The sequence below is a fragment of the Anabas testudineus genome, chromosome 14 (genome assembly GCF_900324465.2).
Source record: "Anabas testudineus chromosome 14, fAnaTes1.2, whole genome shotgun sequence".
NCBI classification, from domain to species: domain Eukaryota; kingdom Metazoa; phylum Chordata; class Actinopteri; order Anabantiformes; family Anabantidae; genus Anabas; species Anabas testudineus.
Genome location: NC_046623.1, coordinates 17,727,902 through 17,752,722, shown reverse-complemented (window position 1 = coordinate 17,752,722; position 24,821 = coordinate 17,727,902). Strand labels below are relative to the sequence as shown.

At 39.8% G+C, this 24,821-nt stretch overlaps 1 protein-coding gene across 2 annotated transcripts in view; it reads left to right on the top strand.

Annotated features, from left to right (window-relative positions):
- Nucleotides 1-311: 311 nt before the first annotated feature.
- fstl4 (follistatin-like 4) overlaps nt 312-24,821 on the top strand; it is a 152,226-nt gene continuing 127,716 nt past the window's right edge. For both annotated transcript variants that reach the window (XM_026373559.1, XM_026373560.1), the window contains exons 1-3: nt 312-431; nt 14,001-14,160; nt 20,535-20,568. In XM_026373559.1, coding sequence (XP_026229344.1) covers nt 14,011-14,160; nt 20,535-20,568 — 184 coding nt within the window. In that variant the 5' untranslated portion in view covers nt 312-431; nt 14,001-14,010. The remainder of the gene's footprint in view (nt 432-14,000; nt 14,161-20,534; nt 20,569-24,821) is intronic.

Genomic DNA, 24,821 nt, shown 5'->3' with positions numbered 1-24,821 from the left:
ACATCTTCAGATTCAGGGTCATCCATAGTTTCTAAACACACACACATGCACACACATGCACACACATGCACACAAACGCAGACGTGCACACGCAGGTGTCGCTTTCCAGTGGGATGTATCTGCAGATGCAGCCCCGCCGCATTTGGCGTGCAGCGGCTGACGTCAGGAGGTAGAGCTGAGTGAGAGGAGTTGAAATAGGGCAGAGCACGAGCGGAACGCTGAGAGGAAACCAGCCGGAGGAGCCGGAGGATGGCAATCCGGTGCTGAGAGTTGGGACCCTCTACGCTGCTGCTGATCATTTATCTGAACCCTTTAAACCCAGAGAGCGCTGGAACTAACAGAGCGCAGTTTGGACGCGTCGCTGCGAAGAAATCTGTGGCTTTCTCCTCACATTTCTTTCATTCCTGTCCTCTTGCCTCACAGTACCACAGGTAAGTTGTGATGTGTATTTACTGCTGCGGGTTTTGGGCTGCAGGGCTGGTTCTCTGTTGTTTTTTTAGAAGTTTGGCTGTTTTGGGTTCGTGACGCCGATTCATCCGTCACTGTTTGCATTTGGAGTGTGAGTGAGTGGAAACTGTGGAGGGTGGCAGTGGCGTGCTTTCATTTTGAACTAGGTTGGGAGAGCTGTGGAGAAATGCTTCGGTAATAGAGAGGGAGCTTCGGTGTTACAGTGAGAGATGTGTGTGAAGTGCAGCCTGTACAGCGCAGGGCGATGTCAATGACAATCTGTGACAGTGTTTAACTACACCGCCTGTATGTCGCCTATTGTCTTGCGCAACGCGGGGTGTGATTAATCATTCAGTATGACCAGATGCCAGTTTTGATAACCTTTAGAATCGTACCTGCACGAAAACAACAGGGCAGTGTTTGATGGATGGCTCCAGCAGGACTCCTCTGCCCGGCTGCGCCAGGTTTGCTCAGGCAGCAGAGGGACTGACACGCACATTCCTCCCCGGTCTCTCTGGCATGGCCTCCCGGTCCCAGCACCCGGTCCTCCTGCAGTCTGCCAGTTTCTTTGGCAGACTTCATCTATGAACGATCAGACACCCCTCATCTGCTCGTCAGCACGCAAAAGCTCCGAGCGACGAGGAGGGAAGAAAATTGCTAAACAAGATGAGATTTTCTTGTCTGATTGTGTTAAATGAGCTGCTTCAGCGCATTCTCATGGGAAAGTCCTATCAGTGTCACCAGAGAGCTGGCACAGCGGCAGCAAAGCCTCCGTGACGGCCAACGGAGTGGGAAATGAGGCTCGGCCGGCGCGCACGCTGCCGCGGTGCAGCGCAGACTGCGCCGGAGCTCTCCGCGGTGCTGAAAACGCTCCAGCCTCTCGCCTGCCCACTCCACTTTTTGTCTTCCCCTTGCGCTTCCAGCCTCATTCTGGGTTTGTTGGATATCTTCTCTACCTGGAACCAGATATGGAGCCAACGTCCAGCAACAGAATTATGGCCATTCATCACTGTGTTATCTGAGAAAGACTGGGTGTACATCCTAGTCTTTCAGCTTTAAGCGTGCCAACCAAACAAGCACACACACACACATATAGGAAACGTTTATACAAGCACATGCAGAGACTTGGATCAATATCTTCCCATCGCTTCTCCACTGAGAATATTAATAGCAGCAGTTCTCAGCTCGAGCTGTCTGACCTCCTCATTTACAGGAACATATGGCCTCTGATCAGCTTCGTCAGTCGTTGCAGGGGAACACAAACAGGAAAGCAAGAAGACACAACAGGTGACTTGATGTGTAGCTGAAAGGGTTCAAATATGTGTTCATGGATTCACTGGCCTTGAATTCAACAGTTGGTTCATTTTGTTTTTCATAGCATAGAAAGAAAAGAATAGTATTCAAACAAGTGAGAGAACAAGGTGAAAGCACTTCGAATAAACACAAAATGGAATGAACTAGATTTTAAAATACAGTTAAATCACGGAGAACTAAACAAGTGGTCGTAATTCTTCATCATTCTCAAATCACAGATGAAGTCAGTATTCAGGTTTTTCTAAATGACTCCTTTGGGGCCATATTATGTTGTGCAGGGGTTGAAGGGTTGAGAAATAATGATGTAGCCCAGAACAGTGACTCAGTCGAGCTTATTGCAGTTTGCAATCTGGTGTGTAACTTATTAGCTGTCTCACAGAGAACCATTACTGCGCAGTGTCCAGCCGATTATGGCTGGTTGTTGTGCTTCAGAGACAGCCTAATAGTGGGATGACTCACATTTCTTACAGATTGACACTGAAGGCACACTAGCATATAGCCACAGTGAGGTGCACACATATAAACCGTATATACACAAGAGGAAATCACTGTAATGTTCCGGTCATTAGTGTCCTCTTCCCGCTGAGCAGCATGAAACAGCGTATGTGCACGTGTGCAGCAAGTCATGAGTGTTAGTTGGATTGAAGAATCAAGGATAGCAGTGAAGGTCTAACCTGCTGTGGTGTAACCAGGCTGGGGAAGAGTTTCCACACGAGTCCACTGGTCGTACATGAAGAGCTGTTCTAAATCTGCTCGTCTATTTACCTGTGTCTCCAGACTGGATTTAAATCTATCAGCGTGTAATTGACTTTTTGAGTGACGCTGGCAAACTATATAGCAGTAGCCGTCTTTCCCACACCAATAAACTATTGAACAGCTTCATTCTACTGTTATTTTTTTGGCCTCAGATTGAATTGACCTTGAAATCAGTTTAAATAATACGATGAATGTGATGCTTGGAGAGACTCTCTTCACAACACTCCTTGAAGGTCAGAGATCAAGTTGAGCGACAGAGCAGCAGGTCGGAGTTCAGTGTCTCGCTTTAGGGCATATCAGCTGAGTGAATGCCTGCTGATACAAGAGGCTGAACACGGGTTGTTTTGCTAAATGCACAGTCTCTCTGTTCACTTGACTTCCTTCCTCTTCAGCACAAAGCAAGAGCAACACACACACATATACTGTATGTGGTGTATGCTGTGTTTTCATGCTGTCCTGCTGCTGTAGTATTTTCAGATTAGAGTTGTGTTGGTGTCTTTCCTAAAGGCTTATTTAAAGTGTGAAAGCAAACTTTCAGCAGGTGTGTGGATGAAATCATAAAGGTGGATGTTGACGTGGGTCTGGTCTTAGAGAGGAAATGGAGAGGTAATGGTTCCAGCTGCTGCTTCTCTACAAAGACTTCACATCAAGCAGCAGCAGAAAAACACTTTCTTCCGCCAGTTCGCAGCGAATGAAAAAGCAGTTGTTACTGAAAATCTTTAATGCAACACAGTATAGAACGAGAACACATCAACTATAATTTGTGTGAGAGATATTTGTAGTTTCAGCTGCACAAACAGTAGATGAAATGCAGATGGAAATAATCAAACACAAGTGTGAAACACCCTGCACAGACTCGGCATTTTTATAGATTCAAGGTACTGCAGGCACTAAACAATCCACACACATAGAGCCCTGGATGACAATTCCAAGTAACATTTAATTAGAATAAATTAAATTTTCCATATCAGTTATAATGCCCCCACTCGTGAACATTGCCTGAGCCCCATGCAGAGCTTGTCTAATCACCAGCACGATTTATTTCCTCACAACAAAGCATTTCCCTTAGGTAAACCAAATCCATTTCCTTCTCTTCTTCTTCTTCTCTTTTTTTTTACCCCTGGTGGCTTTGATTTGTTTGGCTTTGCAAATTTTCTGAAGAAATATAATGAGCCGTCGTCCAAAACAAAGGTAGAAATGCATTAGAGTTGGTGAGTCACACTGTTACGTGACGGCTTTTTTCACCACACACTCACGTTCAGATGGAGCTGGAAAGATTAGCTTCAAATTGAACTGATGAAACTCGTCCTCTTGGGTTTAGCTGGGGCAGCGCACAGAAAGTCACACAGTCATACCCAGAGAAATCCAACTCTGATTAACACGAGACCTATAACAGTGGGAATCACTTGATGTGAACGACTCTGAAACCGAGGAGGGCCCGTCACTCGCTCCATTAGATTCTGTTCTTTTTTATTCAAGAGACATATTCCTGTGCCTGTTGGCTCACTTGATAAATCCACTGTGCTCCCTGTAGAGTGCAGGGTGGCAAAATGTGCATCACTTGAAATTCCAATCACTAATGTTGAACTTCGAGAAATGACCTTTACTGCTGCATCCCGTATGAACACAGCAGCCGAGCTCAGAGCTTCAGCACCGCAGCTCTTAGCAAATACTGATCGTCTGCCTGAATGGAGGAAACTGACAAAAGAGTCAGCAGAGAGGGAGAAATGCATAAAGGGGTTACAAAAAGGTCACCTAGCAAATCTGTTTTCTGCAGTGGATTTAGTCAACCATCTGCTCGTCCCTTTTATGCAGCCATTCCTCAGGCTGGTGGCTAAAACTGCCAAGAACTGATTCCTTCACTTAGAGTTGTTTTGTCTTTTCACAACATTTGGAAAGGTGATGTGATTTAAGGTTGTCGTTCCCTGGAAACTTCGGAAGTTAAGCTCCAATCATTAGTGATCACTTCCTCCTGTAATGAAATGGTTTGAATGAAGATGAATCTGTTTTTGGTTATCTGACCTGAGAGACAATGAGTTCCATCCTCAGATCCTTTATTTGGTGGCTTCAAAAGAAGCCATTGGGTCGACACCCCGCAAACACCTCAGCTGTTATCTGGAGTGTGACAGCTTGTCAACAAATATAGTACCCCATCAAACTCACCCCATCTGTGAACCTTAATAACTAAATAAAATATTAACTAGCTGCTGAAAGCCTGAATAAATCCTGAATGTATTAACTTTGATTGTGTGCGTGTGTGTGTGTGTGTGTGTGCGTGTGTGTGTGTGTGTCTGGAGTTTTCTTGAAGGCAGCAAACAGGAAGCGTTTACTACAATTCATTTGACAGCTGCATTGATACTATAAATGACTCATTACAGAAATATTAGAGATGAATTTGTTTCCTCTTTACAGGCATTCAAGTAAAGAGCAATGAATGAGGCTTCAAATAACAACACGCAACTCCAATATTTCCAGGTTCTAGTGGTTCTATAGTCACATATACAAACCACATGTTCATCTCTAAGTTTCTCTGGAGAGGAATTTATTCTTTAGAAGGTATTTTTCTCTTTGTTGCCAATGCAGACCTCCTTCATGTTATTTGTTAGCACTGTGCCACTGCTCTATTATTAACAGACACAGTCCTGTTAGCTGGGACTGTCATGGCACATCCTCTAGATATCCTTTTGTTTTTTTCCTCTTACAGCCAGCGGGAGATTTCTGGATTTAACAAGTCACTTGCTGTTTGTGTGTCTCTCAGCCACACCTGACAAGCAGGATGTGGGTTTCAACACCCAAGGGCTGCCGATCCGGTCACGGAAAGTTGTCACAGAAAAAGCCAGAAGTCAATATCAGTGTTGAGTAGGAAAGGTAACGAGGGAGAGGAAGAGAACAGAGTATGACACAGAGGACAGGAGTCTCTTACCTCCTCTCTGTCTCCTCCAGTCACGAGGTTTGGGTCTTATTACTACCTGGCAGCCTGGAGCTTTGTCTTTTCTATAGACACAGAATGTGCCAAATAAATAGTGTCAAGCAATAATTAATTGTGAGCTATTGCAGAAGAAACCAAACTGATATGGATGTGTGGTCTTGTTAAAGCACCACAGCCAGCATTGTGTTCTTTCCGAGGTCCCTGCGCCTTTTCTGGGAGACACACTCATTTTCATTCTTTTCCTCTCTGGGGGCACATTTTAGCACAATCTGAAAAGCCACATGTGCAGTTGTTTCTCTGCAAAGGAAATACATTAACTTTTCTATCACTGCTGCCAGATGTTTTTCTTACATGTTTTAATTGCTTTAATGGTGTCCTCGTTGCTGCTCACATTATTTGCTCTGCTGTGTGCTGCAGTTTTTGTGCGTGTCTTTGTGGTGAATGCCAGGTTTTAGAGTTTCATTTGTCAATTTCTTCTACAAATGGCTAATGTTAATTATAAAATTCTGATTTCCAATCAATTTGTTCTTGTTGCAGATAAAATGTCCTTACCTTACATATTGTATCTGTTTAAATTACAGCAATTTGTCAGTGTTGTTTTGCCCAGATTACTAAAAATATTCTGTACATCACAGCTAAGAACTCTGCAAATGTCATTTTGAGTGTCATTTCACGCAGCTGTTGGTTTATATTAATTTTCATAAAGAACAACAGTGAGTAATTAGCAGACTCTTGAGATTTTATTAAAGGATTACTTTGGTAATTTTCTTTCATGCACAAATTACACAAAGAATAAAACTAATAATGGATCCTATCTGTGGGTCTAAGGCCTGATATAGCTTCTTCCTCTGTTCCACTGAGCTCTGTTGTATGAAGCATAGTAAAAACACATCAATGAGCCTCTCCGTTCCTTCAGTACTATAAACATACACACTGTAGTTCATTTATAGTCAGTCCCATGTGTCAGCAAGTGGAAGTCCCTAATAGATGCATTACTTCAACCTGATTTGTTAAAAATGAAAAATGAAGTGAAGCCTGTGAGATAGTTTAGGCTTCACTTGACATACTTCACTCCAGACATATCGACACCCTTTTAACCACTGTGGTGTCACTGCATGCTACTGTTACCATCGCTGCTAGCACTTTGTTGGTTTGGATCGTTTATTGGAATTTGTTGACTGTAACAAAAAAAAAGTCTAATGTCTCATTTGTTTTTGAATGTGTGTAATGAACAGATTGGCCACTAGGAGGCAGCGGAACAGATAATGGGTGGGTGACAAATTAAAGGGAAACCTGAATACGAGGAGAAACATGATGAATACATGGTACAAATGAGAAGTTAACATCTAATTATGCTCCATAACATGTATAAAAATGCTGCCCTTGCCCAGTTGATTGAAGGTTAAACAATCTAATTGACATTGAAAGAGGGTTCAACGTTGGGGCACTGATGGCAGGAGTGTCTCACTGGCCACTGCTTCAAAACGAGCAGTGACTAAAGTGATGTCTTCTTTTAGATCTGTGGGACAGACCTCAGTAGGGGTGGAAATAGTGTTAGACAGTGCACATTTGATGACAGTGATGCTCGTGCATTAGTGCAATTTGTAAGAAAGAACAGAAGAGCAACTCTTCCTCAGATGACTCAGAATGTCAATGCAGGACACGATCAGACTGTGTCAGCAAGAACAGTCCGTTGACAAGTGCACAGAGAAGGATTTTTTTTGTAGGGCTGCAGTGCATCAACCTCTCATTTTAAAGATGAATGCACATTGGAGAGTTCAGTGGTGCAAAAACCACAGGCAAAGATTTTCTATTCTCAACAAGTGTGTGAGTGGATGTGTAGCCTACATACAGTATAGTACAAGGTCTCAAGGCTTGCACCCTACAGTGAAGGGATATGATGGTGCTGGATATGATGTTGTGGGGGACAGAAGTGTCACTGCAAAAGTTGCTCACCTATATTTCAAGATGGAACATTTCTGTGTCGATGGGAGTGGTCTCTTATAGGATGATAATGCCAACATCTATGTGACAGGAGGGGGCACTGGGGTTTGATGAGTATGCAAATCATGTGAATCATATTCTGTGTCCAGTCACTAGATCTCAACCAAACTGCACATATGGGAGGTTCAGTTAGCAAACATGGGAGGAGAGAAGGAGGCATAACATGCAGCACAGACTCAAACAAGGGAGGGCCATAACGTGGCAGGGTGTAACCACGCAGCTACAATATGTGCCGTCGTTATCAGCTGATTTATCCAATGACACTAGTAAGATTCTTCAAGAATTCCATGATAAATGCAGGAAACAACATTTCTGACAGGTGTTTCATGCATTTCGTTGAAGGTAGCTGTTTGGTCAGCTAGTGCACCTGTGACGGAGCTGCTGGTTTCAACCTTTCAGGAAGTGAACTGGAGGATTTCTGAAATGAAGGTTAAAATGTCTGTTCCCAATTTCCTCCTTTGTTCCATCTGCTAACAGTCATCGTTAATTAGATCTTTTCTTTCTTAATTAGTTCCAACTTGTCTATCGGAGAAAGATCTTATTAAGTGTGAGCTGTCTGGATCCTGGGTTGATAATGGCTGTCAGCTTTTAACTGGTGTGCTGTCATCGCCCTGTCTCCGTCCTTATGAGCCTTATACATTACACTGAATGACAGTTCATAACCTTATCTTTCTGGACTGCTGTGCTTTATAAATCCTCCTTGGGAAACACCACTCCAACGCATCCAGAGGTTTATCACATTTCATTTTATAAAAAAGTTTAAAAAATAAAAGGAAAAAAAACCTGAAAGGAAGCGTATCTTGTTCTCCTGGAGTGTCTGGAAGATAACTAGGGTTAGAACGTGTGATCCTGATGCATGGCTGACAGACAGATTGACACCGCCGGTGTCTTTAGTATCTTCGCTAACCACACAGGAATAAAAAAGAAATATAGACAAGTCTGTCGCTGCTGCTTCCAAACATCATGAAAACATTTTAGGCAAAGGCGATCCCTGTGGTAGCTCTATTTCATGCTCCATAGATGTCTGTCTGAGGAAGGGGCTGTTTGAAACCTGAGTGCAGACAGATAGGCCGGCAAACGCAGGATTATAGCTGAAGAGGAGCATGAGTTTGAGACAGCACTCAGTGTAACAGCATGTAGGGAGGTTTGTTTCAAAGTGGGGCATGCACCATTTGGGGAAAAAAATGACGTACGTTTACCAAATGACTGACAGCTGAGAAATGTTACCGTCTACTTTTTTAGCAGGTCAACCCAGCCCACCACATTCTGGGAAAAGCAGGGTGCTATGTTTTTAAAAGTTTAAACATACAAAGAGAATTCAACATGAAAATAGTTTGTGTGTTCCCCTGTAGAAGGTTACTACTTCAAAATGCAGACGATTTTACTTTAGGGAAGTAAATTAGAGCTCTGGCAGTTTTGATATGTTTTCTGTCCCTCCCCCACCTCCTTTGTAATGCTTTTAAATACTCTGCACTTTGCAGGCACTGATTGTCGTACTGCAACTGCATATGTCATTTGTAACAGTGACAGCAAACCTTCCTGGAGCACAGAGCTGGAACAGAGAGCTCAGCCCGATCACTTCAATTTGTGTGAGAGTCCAGCTAGAGACTGAGAGAAGCCAGAGAGGCTGCACAGCCGCATGCAGCGTTCATTTACATCCCATCCCAGTTTTATGTTGTAGTTTGGGTTTCCTGGCACATGTTTTTAAAATGAATTGCCTATGAGTGTATTTGTGTATAAAACCAGACCATGATCTTTCTCTAACCAAGTGCTGTGAGTGCCTTAACATAACCATGAAACAGTTTATCAATGCTGTTGTCATAGCTGGCTTCACTAACCCATTGATCACTGTCAACCTACCAGAATGCATTACTGCTTTGGATCTGATGATAGTAAGAAAGCTGTTGTTCACTGTTAAATTCGTGTAGACAACAACCACACTCTCTCTGTGGACCAGTTTTAAATAATGCAGAGAAGAACTGTACAAGAAAAAGACAATGTGCTAGTTAGATGAAGAGCTGCAGGCGACGAGCTGCAGGACCCCTCTGCAGGGGGATAACAGCAGATCTTGGCCTGTATTTGGATTGTTGGATCCTTACATGGGAAAGGTTTATGACGACAGCTGTAGATGACGGAACAATTCAGCCATTAATTATGATTATTACCTGCCGTGAGGTTCTATGGCTTCAATGTTGTCAACCAGTACATTAAATATGCTGTTGTTAGTGTCTGTGGTGCTGATTTTCTGGTGTGCAATGTATATATTAGTGCATAATGGGAATCTTATTGGCCCATAGGATACACAGTATGCAGTACATTAGTGTAATATATTTAATATATAGATATTTTGATCTACAACTTACAAAAACACAGAAAATTAGTAAATGAGAAGAGATTAGCTATAAAAAAAACTTTTATTCATATCATTGTCAGGGAGTATTATGCTCTCCAGGATCCATATGTGATATTCTGCCATCCTTAACTGCAGGCTGACAGTGTGTGTCTGAACAGAACCAGACATGTTTAGAATAGAATCATAATAATCACAATCTATATAATCTCACAATTTTAATTTTGTACCAGGAGGCCGGTCAACCCCTGCAGCTCACGTTTATGATTGGTTCTAATTTAGTTCAGATTGGTTTGTGTAATTTCTTTTTCTTGAAATGTACAGCAGATTGGAGTTCACCAAATAGTGTGTTGATACTCAAATTAATTGTAGTAATCTTTCAGCCATGTTAAAAGCAATTTTCCTCATTCTGCAAGATAGAGGTTCTGTAGGCCGCATACTGGAACTGTGGGATTATGAGTTTGATTAGAAATGAAATGTATTGACAGAAACACAGTGGTGACTTTTGCAGATTTACTTTATCTCTATTTTTAACTAAGATCACAGATTTCATTTCAACATAATTCATAATGTCTTCATTGGCTTTCTACTCTACGTGTCCATCCATGCATTCATTAAGAAATCTTTACAGTCATTCAAAATTAAGGAGTGGCATGAAAATGAATATTTTACTTTGACCTAGAAAACAGCGCCTCGTGGATGAATTAAGGTTGTGTCTCAGAGGCACGTGAGATTTTGCTGTGCTTCAATTTCCATATTTTAAAATGTGAGGCCTGGCAGATGGTTGTATCATAGGTATTTATCTGACTGTCAGTGTAAGTAGCAGCAGAAAGAAAGTTTCAGTCCCCAGACTACCAGGGTTACAGACACCATTTGATCTCAAAGTCAGGTTCCATACTTATTTTTATATACTTATATTATTACATACTTATATTTTGTTTATTATTCATAATATATTACCTTAATATTTTAAAGGCTATGTTGCTGTAGTCATTTTTCAAGTCTATAATAACTGTAAAGTCCTCCACTGTAAGGTACTAACCTCCAGTGTGTGACTCCAGAATGTACAGTATAAAATGAATATTTAATTCCCTCTTGTCTTAGATTCTCACCTTTATTCATTTTTACAGTTCCTTTTTAAATCTATTTTTACAAGCTCGTTATTCAGCTAATAACTGGTTGGTTCAGTCCATAATTTAAAAAGCCCTTCAACCAATTTCTTAGAAACATATATAAAGAAAATGAGTCTGAAAAAAACCCAAAAAGAAGACAGCTCTACAGGACGCTTGCAATACTTTTGTGTCCAGAAAATTAGTAGTTCAGAAGTAAGAGAGAGGTAGCTGCAGTGTGAAAAGACGGCATTTAACTTTCAGTGCATTGATTCTGTTTATGTATAATGCAAGTCCCTCACTCAACAAGTCTGATGTTAGCAAAGCTGCCAAAGGGAGCACTGCTTCTAAAGAGTCGGCCTCTTTAAGCTGTTTAATATGCTGGTCAAATAATGGCTTCCCTTTTACACTTTCTCCCTCCTGATGAATTTCAAAATGGACCATTCATTCCACACCACCAGGGCTCTTTGTGTGTGTGTGTGCTCATGGGAACTCATGTATGAATGTGGATACGGCGGCTGTGTGTGGGCCAACACGTTAAGACAGTGACTGGCAGATCTCATTTGGTGTTTAATTTCACATGGGTGAGCCCTCGTCTATGAGGGTTCATTAGCCCCGGGCTAGCTAGAGCTGACTGATGTTTACAATGACATGACTTTTGGAAGTTCAGAGTAATCCTACAGGACATTCATACAAAATATACCGTCTAATGTGGATATAATATGACATGATGCATCATTATACAGTAAATATAATCCAGTACAATACTATAACACTGACAGCGGCCATTCATTCTGTATGCTCTAAGTACATAGTGTTGATCGTATGTATTCTACTTAAAGCTGCTCTAATCAATATTTTCATAGTAACAACAACAATTAAACAGGCCTGTGTGTAATGTGAAACGGATCGCACATTATAACGCACCCAGAGAATTATCCCCTGACACTGCAGTTGTCCAATACTGTGGAGCTCCGTGTTGGTTTTCAGGCTCAACTATACTTTTATCGAGCTCGTTTCTAGAAGCAGCAGGCAGCAGTTTTCAGTGAAAAGCCTCTAATAAACTCACTGTAAACTACCTGTTTAGCACAAAACAGAAGGCACGCAAAGGTAGAAACAAGCTGGTTAACACAGGGCAGAAATCTATCAGCTAAATAACCAGATATTTTTCTCAGGAATCAAGGACAAAAACAGAGCTCAAAGGAGATTAAACATTGAACTTCCATTCATCAGGTTGCCAGGAACACAGCTCTAAATGAATCAGTGAATGTTGCTCTATACCTCCAGGACTTGTAAACCACTTCATGAACTGCCAGGTGGTTAATTCACAATAATATATAACACAACATTTCAGAAAAGTAAAAGCAACACAAAAGGAGAGTCTCAAATAAAGTACGTCAAAACTACACAGTTGCAGAATAATTTAATAAAACTCTGCACCCAGAGCGCAAACAAACAAGAACATGGAACAGTTTTTTAAACGTTCAAGTGTTTATTTATGTATGACAAGAAATGCAAATAGGTAAGTGAAGTAGAGAATGAAATGTCAGCCAGAGGTCAAGGTGATCCACAGCACTGGTCTAATATTCAATATTTCAGTAAAGGCACGAACATCTGTACTGTTTAACATGCATCGGGTGTTTTCGTGCCCTTGTTTCAGTTCAATTGCAAACTTTATGGCCCCCTGAGGGAAATTTGTTTTCAGACTGGTTCAGCAGTAAAACACACAATAAAGTCACATAATAAAATATAAGACCACAGTAAAAACAATAAACACATTACCTGAAAGTACAATATCACACATAACAAACTGCCGTGTCACATAGTACACCCATAAAAACCCGCATCAGCTGATAAGACCAGACAAGCAGTCAGCGCATTGACGGAGTCCAATAAATATTTCTCATCAGTGCAAAATGCCAAGTTTCTTACATGCAGGGGCTAAATGCAATAAGAGAAACACCAGTGCAATGCAATAGAAACCATTTTTTGATGTGACTGTGGAAGAGTGCTGCTAACTACAGTGACAGCACCCTGTCTAATGTGATTTGAGTTGAGCCTGTGCCCTCACTAAATTAAATCACATTTTAATAAAAGGTCGTCCTTTTACTCCAGTTGAAATGGCTATTAGCTCTCGGGTTCCTTCACTTTAAATGCTGTTACTTCTACTTTTATTTTACTCAGTAGCAGCTGATGTTGTGTTTTTTCCTGAATATCTTTCTTTGTGTGAGTGAGCATGAGCATCACAACACTGAAACTGATCTTCTGAGTTCATACTTTTAGCTCCCGTGCCACCATTTGCGACTTCAGAGGGTTGTCTCTTTGTTGACATCAAAAGATTTGCCATGTCCTTTGTAATACGGATAATGATCTCTATCAGCGCAGGCTTTGATGTTCACATACTAGCTGCATTATGCTGTGTGAGTGTGCTTGTGAATGAACAGTATGTGTGCAAGTATTTTCCAGTATTTGTTTCTGCATTTAGTGTAAAAACTCTGGAAATACACTGACCAACACAGGATGTGTTAATTATTACTAAAAGTATTTACTTAAAAAGACACAAGGGTCCATGTGTGTCTTTGTCTGCTCCTATCATGTCGAGTTTATCGTTTGTTTTGTAAGACATACACATAAAAAGGTAGGAAATCACGAGGGGGCAGTATATTTTTTCACTGCGCTATACTGTATATGCTACAGTGGCTGCAATGACATATATTATAACAAACAACAGACTTATTTGAATGTAATTTAAACTCATTTGTCTATGTCTCTCTCCTCTGTGGAGAACACCGTGATGATGCTAACATATTGATATCCACCGTTAAATCTAAGTGTATGAATGTATCTTAAAGTTTACAGTTAAATTTGCATAATAAGATATAACAGCACAATATTATCATGGATTATTTAATCATTCTGACAGTAGAAGACACACTAATAAGAATATTATGTCTCAGTTATGGACAAATAAACTGTTTTACTCACATTAAACCCAGGGAAATAGGGCTGTGCAATGCTTTCTGTTTGGGAACAATAGTGGTTATTGCACAGTCTATCTAAATATGTACATTCCTTTTACTTTTCCACTCAGGTACACACTCATGGGCAGCCTGGGTGTTTGGGCAGTGGCTGTCGTCGCTCTGCTGGGCACCCCAGGGTGCTGGCTGGCTGAAGGGCACAAGGGCAGCAGGCGAAACAGCGTGGATACAGCCAATATGTCACGCACCTCCTCCCACGGACCGCACTCCATGGTAAATATCCTGTGCTATTTCTACTTACCCACACACACACTCATATAAGTACACTATGTACTGCTTCCCACTGAGGCCATCACCTTTAGTCACTATCAAGAAAGAGACACGCATAGGCAGTCACATAAATCAAAAATTAAAATCATGCTTGCCAAAACAAATTAACTAAATAAAATCTTGCATGAGAAAATAACTTTAACACAACTCTGTTAAAAGTCTTCATATTGACTGTGCAATGAGTTGTGATATAGATCAAGTCAGCATGCATTTTAATTATCACTTGAAAACCATACACATAAAAGTTTTTATGTATGTAATAGTTTTACGACTATTCTTCAGTACTGTTATGATACATGTACCAAGTTTGAAACTGTGAGGTAGAATAACTCAAATACTATATAAAGGTATATTTAGCTTTCTAAACTCCTTGGATTTAAGCAGTAACATATTCAAGTTATATTATTTTAAGAATCTTGCAGCTGCAGATTTACAACTAGTTAATTTTAGTTGTCAATAAGATGCACAGGGGCATCGGGTACGCTGTTCTGATTGGTTGATAGAATTCCAACTACGTTACGTCAGTCAACGTAGGCCGTGTGAAGCTGCTGATTGGTTGGTTTACTCACACGTGTCTTCCAAGGTCACAGATTCTTGAAGCCCATTGGTGGATTTGTTCGTCAGTTCGTTAAAATTACAGTTAATTAAAAATAACATTTAACTTTTTTATTTTAAATATTAGTATTTTTTTGTTTAGGACGCGTGTTAGTTGGATTTAATCTGTAAAGTTTGTGTTTGTGATGAAAATGCGTTTGTCAGCATGCAGCTAAAGCCTTGCTACCTGAGGCTAGCTTACAGGACAACAGGTGAGTTAATGGATGTCCAAGCTAACGCTAGCTAACGTTAGCTAACGTTAGCTAACAGTGTTCGGACATTATAAAGACGTTTATAAAGTGTTTTACTAACTTTAGCTGCATTTGTTACAGTAAATCATTTAGATTAGCAACACAACTGCGATGTTCAGCACTTTGTTTGAAGTCTTATCAAGTTTGGACCGTGTGAAACAAATATATAACAACCACTACAGAGATTTACTGATTAAATGCTGATTTTAAATAATTGGAGTAGATTTAGTTCTATTAGTAAATATGTCATGTCATTGAAAAATACATGTAAACACATTAAATACATGTAAACACATTAAATACATGTAAACAGGTTTGAAGGAAACCTCTCAGCCATTGCTTGCTGACTCCTGTAAGGTTTGAACCATGTCTTTATATGTCATGAAGCACTTGTGTTGTACATGTGAGCTGCTGATGGAATAGGGCCACAGGTTTGCTAAGTCACGTTGCAGTGTGATGCTTAGATCTCTACGTTTTATCACTGACTTTTTCTCCATCTCTATTTCTCTTATTAGTGCATTGATTTCAGTAGTACTCAACAGTATCTCCAAATCTATTCTGTGTTGTTACAGCTATTTGTCCACACAAAACTGAGGCCCAGATGGTTCATGATGCATTTACGCTGTGTGATAAGTCATATATAGAGGTGTACTACTATAAAGATGGTGTTGAATGTAGTCTATACATTCACAATAATTAAAGTACAATGGTAGATGAACGCACAAAATTAGATGTATGCTGTACATTTAGCATTCTACATACATTAACCACTATATTGAGTTAATAGCTTAAATACACATAGCTTTTAAACATACTTGCGTTAATCATGATGGCACCCATATGATTTACAGGTTGGGCGAGGGGGATAAGCCCTGAAAGCAAACTGATCCTTTCTGGCAAGAAGCAATTCTGTAATACATGTTTTCTGCATAACAGAAACATATAGCCATAACAAGCTGTCAAAAAGACATACACAAAGACATACCATACAGCCCCACAGTCATCCTAATTCTTTGTGAAATGAAGCATGTATACCTCTGGTCTTTTCTAAGTCTGACTCACTTTGGGCTTTGCCAAGTTGGCAGCTGGCTCTGGAATGTCATTTTGCCCTGTCCCCTGAAATCCCTAGATGCAAAAAGCAAATTCCCAGGCAGTCCCTCTCAGTTTATCTGGCCAAAATTGGAACTTAAAAAGCTGACAATTGGGGCCAGAATTTAAAGTCGACCCTGGGGTGAATCATGCAAATCTGTGAATTCACATGATTATGCAGGATGCATTCTGAAAGCCTTTGGGAATAGAAAAAAGTAGTGCCCGCATTTCATTTTTTCCCTCTATGACTAAAACCCCCTCAAAACAATATAAATCATGTAAACAGAGAAACAATAGTTTCTTAGGGGTGTAACAGACTCAAAAAGAAGGGTGAGAAATGAAGCAAGAAAGCCCAAAGAAAAGCCTTTTGACTGCTTGTCAGCTTCCTAAGGGCCATCTTGGATACCTGCGGAGCAACCAAGTTGCTTGCAATGCTAAGAAATCCATGCAGGATTGGTGGTAACTTTGGTACAGTTGCAATACAGTCTCTTCCAACAGTATTGGAAGGGCACGCCTAAATTATTTGTTTTGTTTGATTCTATTTCTTGGCACTGTGGGAAACATAGTGATGCCAGACCAGAATATTGACTAGAAACGTTCAGGTTGCTTGAATCTTGTCTGCAAAAGGTGTCAAAGGTGAAGTAATACAATAATTGGTGAAAGGCAAGATATTAATAGTGAAAATCAAATCAGTCAACAATAGATATATCTTTGTTGGAACTTGTTTTAAGAGCAAACAAATAAATACAGTATTGGTCTGCATCCATCCACTCATGTACTAGTTTATGTTATAAAGTTATTACACTAATACTTTATATATATATCATACATGTGTATGGTGACATTCTTGGTTCTGGATTCTTGTGTTGGTAGTAAGTGTCACAACTTACTGACAAACTAAGTATGTATATGTTTTTTATATGCTGCATGTCTGACAGTGAGAGTATGATTTGGTTTTGAAGTGTCCTATGTGAGGAGAGAAGAGAGTTGAGTGCAAGAACCACAGAGAAAGAGGGAATTATGCTTATTGGATAAAAGGTTTAGGAGTAAGAGGGATATGAATTGAATGAAAAAGGAATAACCGAAGGAAAAAATGAAAAGTTTTCTCTCTATAATGGCAGATTCTTCTCTTGTGTTTTAATTTTCGATAGTGGGGCTACTCCATTACATTTACATTTTTATTATGACTTGTGCCCATAAAGCTTTATTTTTTAGTACAGTGCAGTTCCCAGAGGGTTGATTCATATTTTATTCAGACTCTGCCTCTTGATAATTGTACTCTAAGCTGAAGAAAACCTTTTAGGCAGACGAGACATATGCACTAGTTACTGCACCATTATATGAAGCAATAATACTATGATTGTACTGGTAGGGTATACTATTGTGTTCAATGCATTCGTCTGGTACATTTTAGTACAGACTTTTTCTGTATTGACGTATCCACTACTGTGATTTTAGTAAGGAGCCTCAGCCACTGTGTTTGTGTCTATTTGATAGAAGACTCTGTACCGGGAATATGAAGTTCCAATTTAGTGGACACTGAACCAAAGAGACAAACATTTTTAAAGTTATGTTATAAAGTCGTTGTTAAATTAGCTCTTTTTATACTTGTAGTTGGTGAGGTTGGTTGCTGTGAAGTGCAAGATCAAAGTATGGATATGCTTTTTGTGTCAGAATAAAAGTTCACAAGTGTGCAGCCTATATGGGTACCTCAAATACCCTTTCATGTGTGTGAAAGATATCGAAAAAAAGCCTAAACATAACACAACATGGACCTTATATTGCAACAAAATGAGCAAATAACTATAAAACTTTAAAACTTTGTTCATCCTCCTCTAAATTCCATAGCTATCTAGTCTTATTATCAGGTAGACCAGTAAAATCTGTTTCAGCAGCAGCTAATGCTAATATGTGAGAATGAAAGGTTTCCTTTTTCCTTCTTACTTCCAGGTTTGCATATGGCTTTACACTGTGGCTCTTTTTCATGTATTCCTGACTTGGGTATCCTAGACCAACTCCCTCTATACATGAAAAATAATTTGCACTGCCCACCAGATATATTACACTGGAACATAAGAAGAAAATGAAGCTGCTGCTGCTGCTGCTTAACAGACATTTGGCATACATGCAGTTAATTTTAGCTGAGAGTTTTGTTGACGACCGAATTTCAGAGCCAAAGAGCGATTTGAGAGAGGGAAAGTGGGCACATATAAACATATGGGTCCTTGAATGAAGAGTGCCTGCATAGCAATGCATATAAGAGAGTGAAGAAAAGGCATATTCAAGCAGACTTCGTAACAGACACAGCTTGGCTTAAATTGCCCTGCTGTTCAAATTACATTCCCACAAAATGTCAGTCTCTGTTGCAGCAATGTCAGATTCTTTTTTTGTGTGTGGGTGTTTAAGTGGCATCCAAGATGGAGGCATGTAGCTCTCAGAGATTTGTTTGGTCTAGTTTTTTTTGAGAGCCTGTAACAATCTTATTGAGTGTCTACACTTAAACTCTGTTTTTACAACAAAACCTAATAAAGCAGGCATGCGTGAAACAGACTGTGACATCAATAACAGCACAATGCCATGACATTTGGAGGGTGGTTTTATTTTAATCCTACTCACATTAACACAAGTTCTTCTTTAGTATGTGAAACCACATTACAGGCACGGGTTGTTTTGTTTGGCTGGCATCTATCCATTAAGATTATAATAGCACAAAATTAAATTTAACTATGCAAGGTATAACTGTAGGTAGCCATAGCAACAGCACTATTGCGAGTCTCCTTAGCGCAGGCCTACCTGTTAAACTACCTACAACCAAATTCAAGTGAAATGCCGATGGGAGTTATTTACATTTCTCCACCTTCTGCGTATGATAATTCAACACTTAAAAGAAAAATACAAACCACCTCTGAATCAACTGTGTTTTAAACCATAAAATTCTCTGTATCTCTATCTATAGCTGAATGTATGGAGAAAGTGACAAAGGAAAGCCTGGAGAGTCATGTTAGAGAAAAGACAGTATTTTAGAAAGAGTCCCACAGCCTTTCTTTCACCTCTATGCTTGATTTGATTCCCTAATCAATTGATCAAACAGCGGCACTTGAAATGATGGAAGGCGGTGCTGATGAGTACACTCAATTTTATCCTGCCATCATGAGGAAGCACGTCTGCAATTAAGATGGACAGATGGCAGAAAGAGAGAGGGATAGAGATGTAGACAAAAAATAGGAGGCAGTGAGAAGAAGCACTAAAACTGCTGTTTCTTGTGAGGCTCTTGGTCTCCTGGGAAGCAAAGAGGGCCTTGCAGACACACACGTTTTATCACTGAGCCTCATTACCGGTGACATCCACACTGAGGGACAAAAATGCAAAATGTCACAAAACTTCAATTGCTGCCACATATTGGCTTCTTCAGAAGTAATGTTGCATTGGAAGACCTGCTTCTGTTCTATTTTTAAATGGCATGCCGATCCTTTGTTTTGCCTTGTACATTACACTGCATGTTGAGTTCAGATACATTTATGTAGAGTGGTTTACCTGGTGCTTAACTAGCTCAATGATCGGTACAGTACACACCCAAATTCTTACATCTTCAGGATACATGCATATCTTCACAGATTCACAGGGATCCAAAGGCTGCCAAATGTAAAATAAGCCATTTATTCTTGTCTGACACATTATGTCTTCATCTCTTGTCATATTTCAGTATTCGGTAGGACCTGCCTATATGCTCTTATTTACTTACTGGTCCCTGTCATTGTTGAGTGATGTAGCAGGACAACAGTTGCAAAATGCTTGACTTTAATGCAGAGCAGCACTGATGATATTTTCTACAGGTATAAAATAGTCTGATGGGTATTTGTACTAGAACTTCTAATAAAACAAATGTTTTTCTTTAGCTTTGAATGATCATAATTCTCGAGCTCACGGTTTGACCTAATTGTCTTCTGTTTCATCATTCAAACACTAATTGACTTGCATATTAACATGCAAGTTTTAAACTAAATGTCAGTATCATCCTCACAGATGCAACAGAGTTTATCTTATTCAAACCAGTACAATATGTTTCCGTCTTGCAGTCTGTTGGAAAGTGCATTTCCAATTAGGGTGACTGAATTGACTCCGGGATCTGTCTTTGTAAAGGTCTTCTTGTTTCTCTGGTGTCATCTGCCCTACATTCAGTCTTACTCCTTCTGCCTTTTTTCTTTTCTTTTGCATTCTTCTTTCCCTATGTTCATCTTTGTTTTCCGTTGTCATCTTTCTCCACAGAAGAGAAGGCACACTAACGAATGGTCTGCAAAAAGCCACAGAAAGGGCTGTTTTTGCCTTTTGTCTCACTGCTCCACGCCTGTAATAACCACTTTTGTGTGTGCTCTCTGTTTGCAGGAGAAGGGGAAAGCAGACGGCAACATCGATCAATGTGAGTACACTTACTGTGTTTAAACCAAACAGCATTTTTCAAAATATGCCATTTTGTGCTCTGTGACAAAATCCTTTTTTCCTTTGCTGTTATTCTGATGTACACTTTGGCTTCTGATTGCTGGGAAATGCTGCTTGGAAGTAATTCAAATCTAAATGGCTTCCATAAAATGGATCATGCAGCCTGTTATGGGGGAGACTTCTGATGATATGACTGTGACAATCTGAAAAATCCCACTTGTAACTGTAACACATTTAGTGTGCTTCTCCTCAGAAGAGGTGCTGGGGAAACATTTTAGATTTGAATTTGGATAGCATTTCAGTTGTCATTGGATGCCAGTAGATAATCTACCAACCCGATGTGGGACAGACAGGAATTAGTTTGTCTGTTCTGCTGCATTTGACACAGTCTGAGAGGAAAGGCTACAGGATTTCATTAATAATGTAAAACTAACCCACCTACTGTGCTCCCCCAGCTCAAAATATTAAAACAGAAGCACCTGAAATCACTCATTCCAACTGTCAACCTGTCTATAAGTTGATAAATATATTAGTAATGTGAATAATTATTCATCTGCCAAGTATCTTCAGTTCCCTGTCAGAAATGAGTAAGTAGTGTTTGTGTGGCTTGGGCCGTGTAGGCAGATTTACACTGGAGTGATTGCTCAGACAGTTGATGCCTTATAAGTAAGATCACTCATATTGTTGACTCTGTACCTCCATATAACTGTGTGTCTGCACTGAAAGTCTTTTGCCTGAGTTTCTCAGTCCATTTCACACATCTGATGGTAGAAAGAGGCTTTATTATTCAATCTAGCTACTCTTCACAGAACACGGCTAGCAGATTATTGTCTAATGTAATGCACCGTTTGGTAATAAATGACTAAGCTGCTTTACCAGAATTGTGATACCAGCACCAATGCTAAGTTGAGTTAATCTAATTTTTTATACTACTACTTCTACTCTGCATTGTAGCATGAAAGAGTGGGGTTACATTGGAAGAAAGTTGAAATTCAGGTTGAATGCTTCACACTGAAGTGCATTTGGCTGTTTTTGATCCGTCTCTTTAATGTTGTATACCTTTTAGTACTGATAAATATTTGGCTGTGCTTTCACATGGTCCAGAGCAGTGCAGTCTTGTTTGGTACGGGTACATGTTGCATTTTAGTTCTGGCAGCCACCACTGGTTTCTCACTCCTACTTGTCCATTATAGTAATTTATTTGCTATATATCAGTTTGAGTGGCTGAATATCCAATACAGCAGTAGTGTTGTTTTACTCCTGTGGCCTCTGCATTCACAGATGTTTCTCTTAGTGTGCTGGTTCATGTGTTAGTTACTGTAACTGCAGTTCTTCCAGAACTGACCGCTTCCTGTTTGACAAGTGACTTTCTCTGTAAGCATTAGGCCCATTATGATGTATTGTCTCCATATTCAGAGTAAAACTGCCATTTCAGTGCTTGTTTCTATTGGAAATAAACATGACTTACAGCAAGGGTTCCCACATCAGAAGCTGGTGGAAATTAATTAATTTTGTCTTCCATCACTCCACCCTCATCTGAGATGGCATCTTCCTATTTCTGATTGACCAAACACACCTGATGTATGTATTTGGCAGCTGTTGGACAACAAGCATCGTTGTGGGCTCTGGCTTGGGAACTCCTCACAGGGAGGATTTCTTTTTATATTAACATCCAGTGTGTCACTTTTTCCCCCCTCTGCATCTTCTTAGTTGATTTCTTTTAAAATTTAAAAAATTTGTATTATATGTGGAGTGTCATATGTGTTTTTGTTCCTTACCTGCTTGTTACAGATCTGCTAAAGTAATGCACATCCTCATGGGAAATGTACAGTGAGGTGCATCCATGACAGCCTACTTATTATACTTCTCTATTCCTCTACCACCCCTCTCATACTGATATGTGAATATAGAAGGACATTGATTAGACAAAAAAAAAAAATCCCAATATATCCAGATAAGCTGCTGGTGTCTGGACTCTTTTCTTGTACAGTAGCATATACATTTAATCAATATGTAGTCACCAGGTTATAGAATCAGAAAAAAGGAAGAACAAAATACTGAAGGTCATGACTTTAGAGTTTCACATACTAAAGAGCTTGAAGACGAAGTGACGTTTTGTCCTGGATTTGAGCACAGTAGTAACGCCTGACACTCGACTGGAGTCTGAGGTTATTTTGTGCTTAGTGTTTAGATTCTCCCTGTGTTTGTGTGGTTTTCTCCTGTGATGCACAAGTAAAGGTTTGTCTACATGTGTAAACTGCCCTGTACAAACATTCACCAGTATTTAAGGTTTACATGCTTCTAGAGAGGTTCACACATCCAGGGACTGTTGCCATCGTCATTTATCTTGTTTACTGGATCACTTCTTACTCATTGATATGAGTCAGTTTTTGCAGTGAGTCATTACAGTGGACAAAGTGATAACAGGACACTGACTTTTTTACATCAACACGGTTTCGCTGCATTAATGACATCATGCGTCAGCAAGGAACAACAGTGTTGGTTTTGGGCCATATAGTAGCTTTTAGATCAGTTGGAACTTAATAAGTGTTAATTAAATAGAACTTGAAGTGATTGAGTAGTTATATAACAGTATAAACTATGATACAAATGGCTTTAACTGCAGTAGCCATGTGAGGTTTCAAAGATTAGATTCTGTACATAAACAAGAATATTTATTTGATAACATCTGAGCCCACAGACCAGTGGATTTTATAGGATATCATAAAGATTTATACAAGCCTATTCAATGGATATGGTCTTTTTTTAAATACATGTTGTGTGTGTGTGTGGACATGTTTTTTGTTTTCCTGTCTTTGTGCATGTGTGTATGGCAGCATTTTTACCTGTTTACAGTACTGACAACAGATCATGCTGTATCTCAGTAGTGTCTGACTCCAAATGACTTTAATCTGAGCTTCTCTGAAAACTTTTTACCAACCTTCACTGAACTTGACATAGTATGATGTTAATTTCTCAATGCGGATCCATTTGCCTACAAGTCTTAATGTCCTTATAGACTATGTGTAGTGTAATGATTTTGTGGGATCTTGTCAGTGTAGTCTCCACTGGTCATTGATGCAAGAAGAATTCCAATCTGCATAAGAAATGGCATCTACACACACCACAGACAAAAGCAATGTAGTAGTAAACTGAGGGAAGGGTAGAATTTCCACTAGCCAATGGTCGAGTCTGTAACATGTCTGCTCTGTCATTTGAGGACAGCTGCTTTTAATATTGAGAGCTTTTTTCTCCACTTAGTGTGTGCTGATTTCTCTCTTGAGACTAATTATCCACTGCCTGTTTGTATGCTAAACTAGATCACTGTCAAAATGAGGCAATTGCATTTCATTTCCTTGTTTTGCTCTCCTTTTCCTTGGATGATGATCAGTGTAGCACTTTGGGATTTCCTATTTTCAGTTCTATTGGCTGGTTGTTTCTTGGACCTGTAGTTTTTCATTACCCATCGTTCCACCTCACCTTTTCTCCCACTTTCTGTCTTTAGATATTATGCCTATCTTTTGCTCTACCTCAAGTCACTCTTTTTTTTTTATATGTCTCTCCTTTATCTCTCCTTTCCATTCATGCTCTTCTCCCTTTGGCACACCCTTTATTGTGTTTACTTCTCACATTGAGATGGTGACATTAATCAAATTGGCCCAGTTTTACCTCAGGAACAGAGTCAAAATTGATTTAGTGCAAACATCAAACATTGCATATGAATGTTTTAATCTTTTAAGCTAAGAATTTCTTAGTGAACTAAATTTCTCACATTGATGATGTGCAAACCATTCTTGGTCTAAGTGTCATGGTCAGGAAAATTTGTGGTCATTGTCACTAAGTATTCTTTTCACACTGTTTTACTGTTGCCATTTGGATCTGTATGGGAAAAATTGAATTTTGCTCATTTATCTTCCATGGGAATGGTGATTAATTCAGCCTTGACTGCTTAATTTATGGACTTTTATGGAGGACTAATCACAGTTTTTTACCATCACAAATTAAACAATGAGTAGGAGCAAAGCAAGTTAAGCAGTCCTGTGGTTCATTTAGATTGTAATTGGGTGAGAATTAGATGGGACAAGGTTGACAGAGAGAGTCTCTAATAATCAGCAAATGACTGGGGAGGAAGCTGGGAGGAGAAAGAAGTAGAATAAGCCCAGAGTAGCAGAGATAAGATAGTTGGGGCAGGAAAATATGATGGCTCAAAAGTAATCTTAATCAAATGAGATG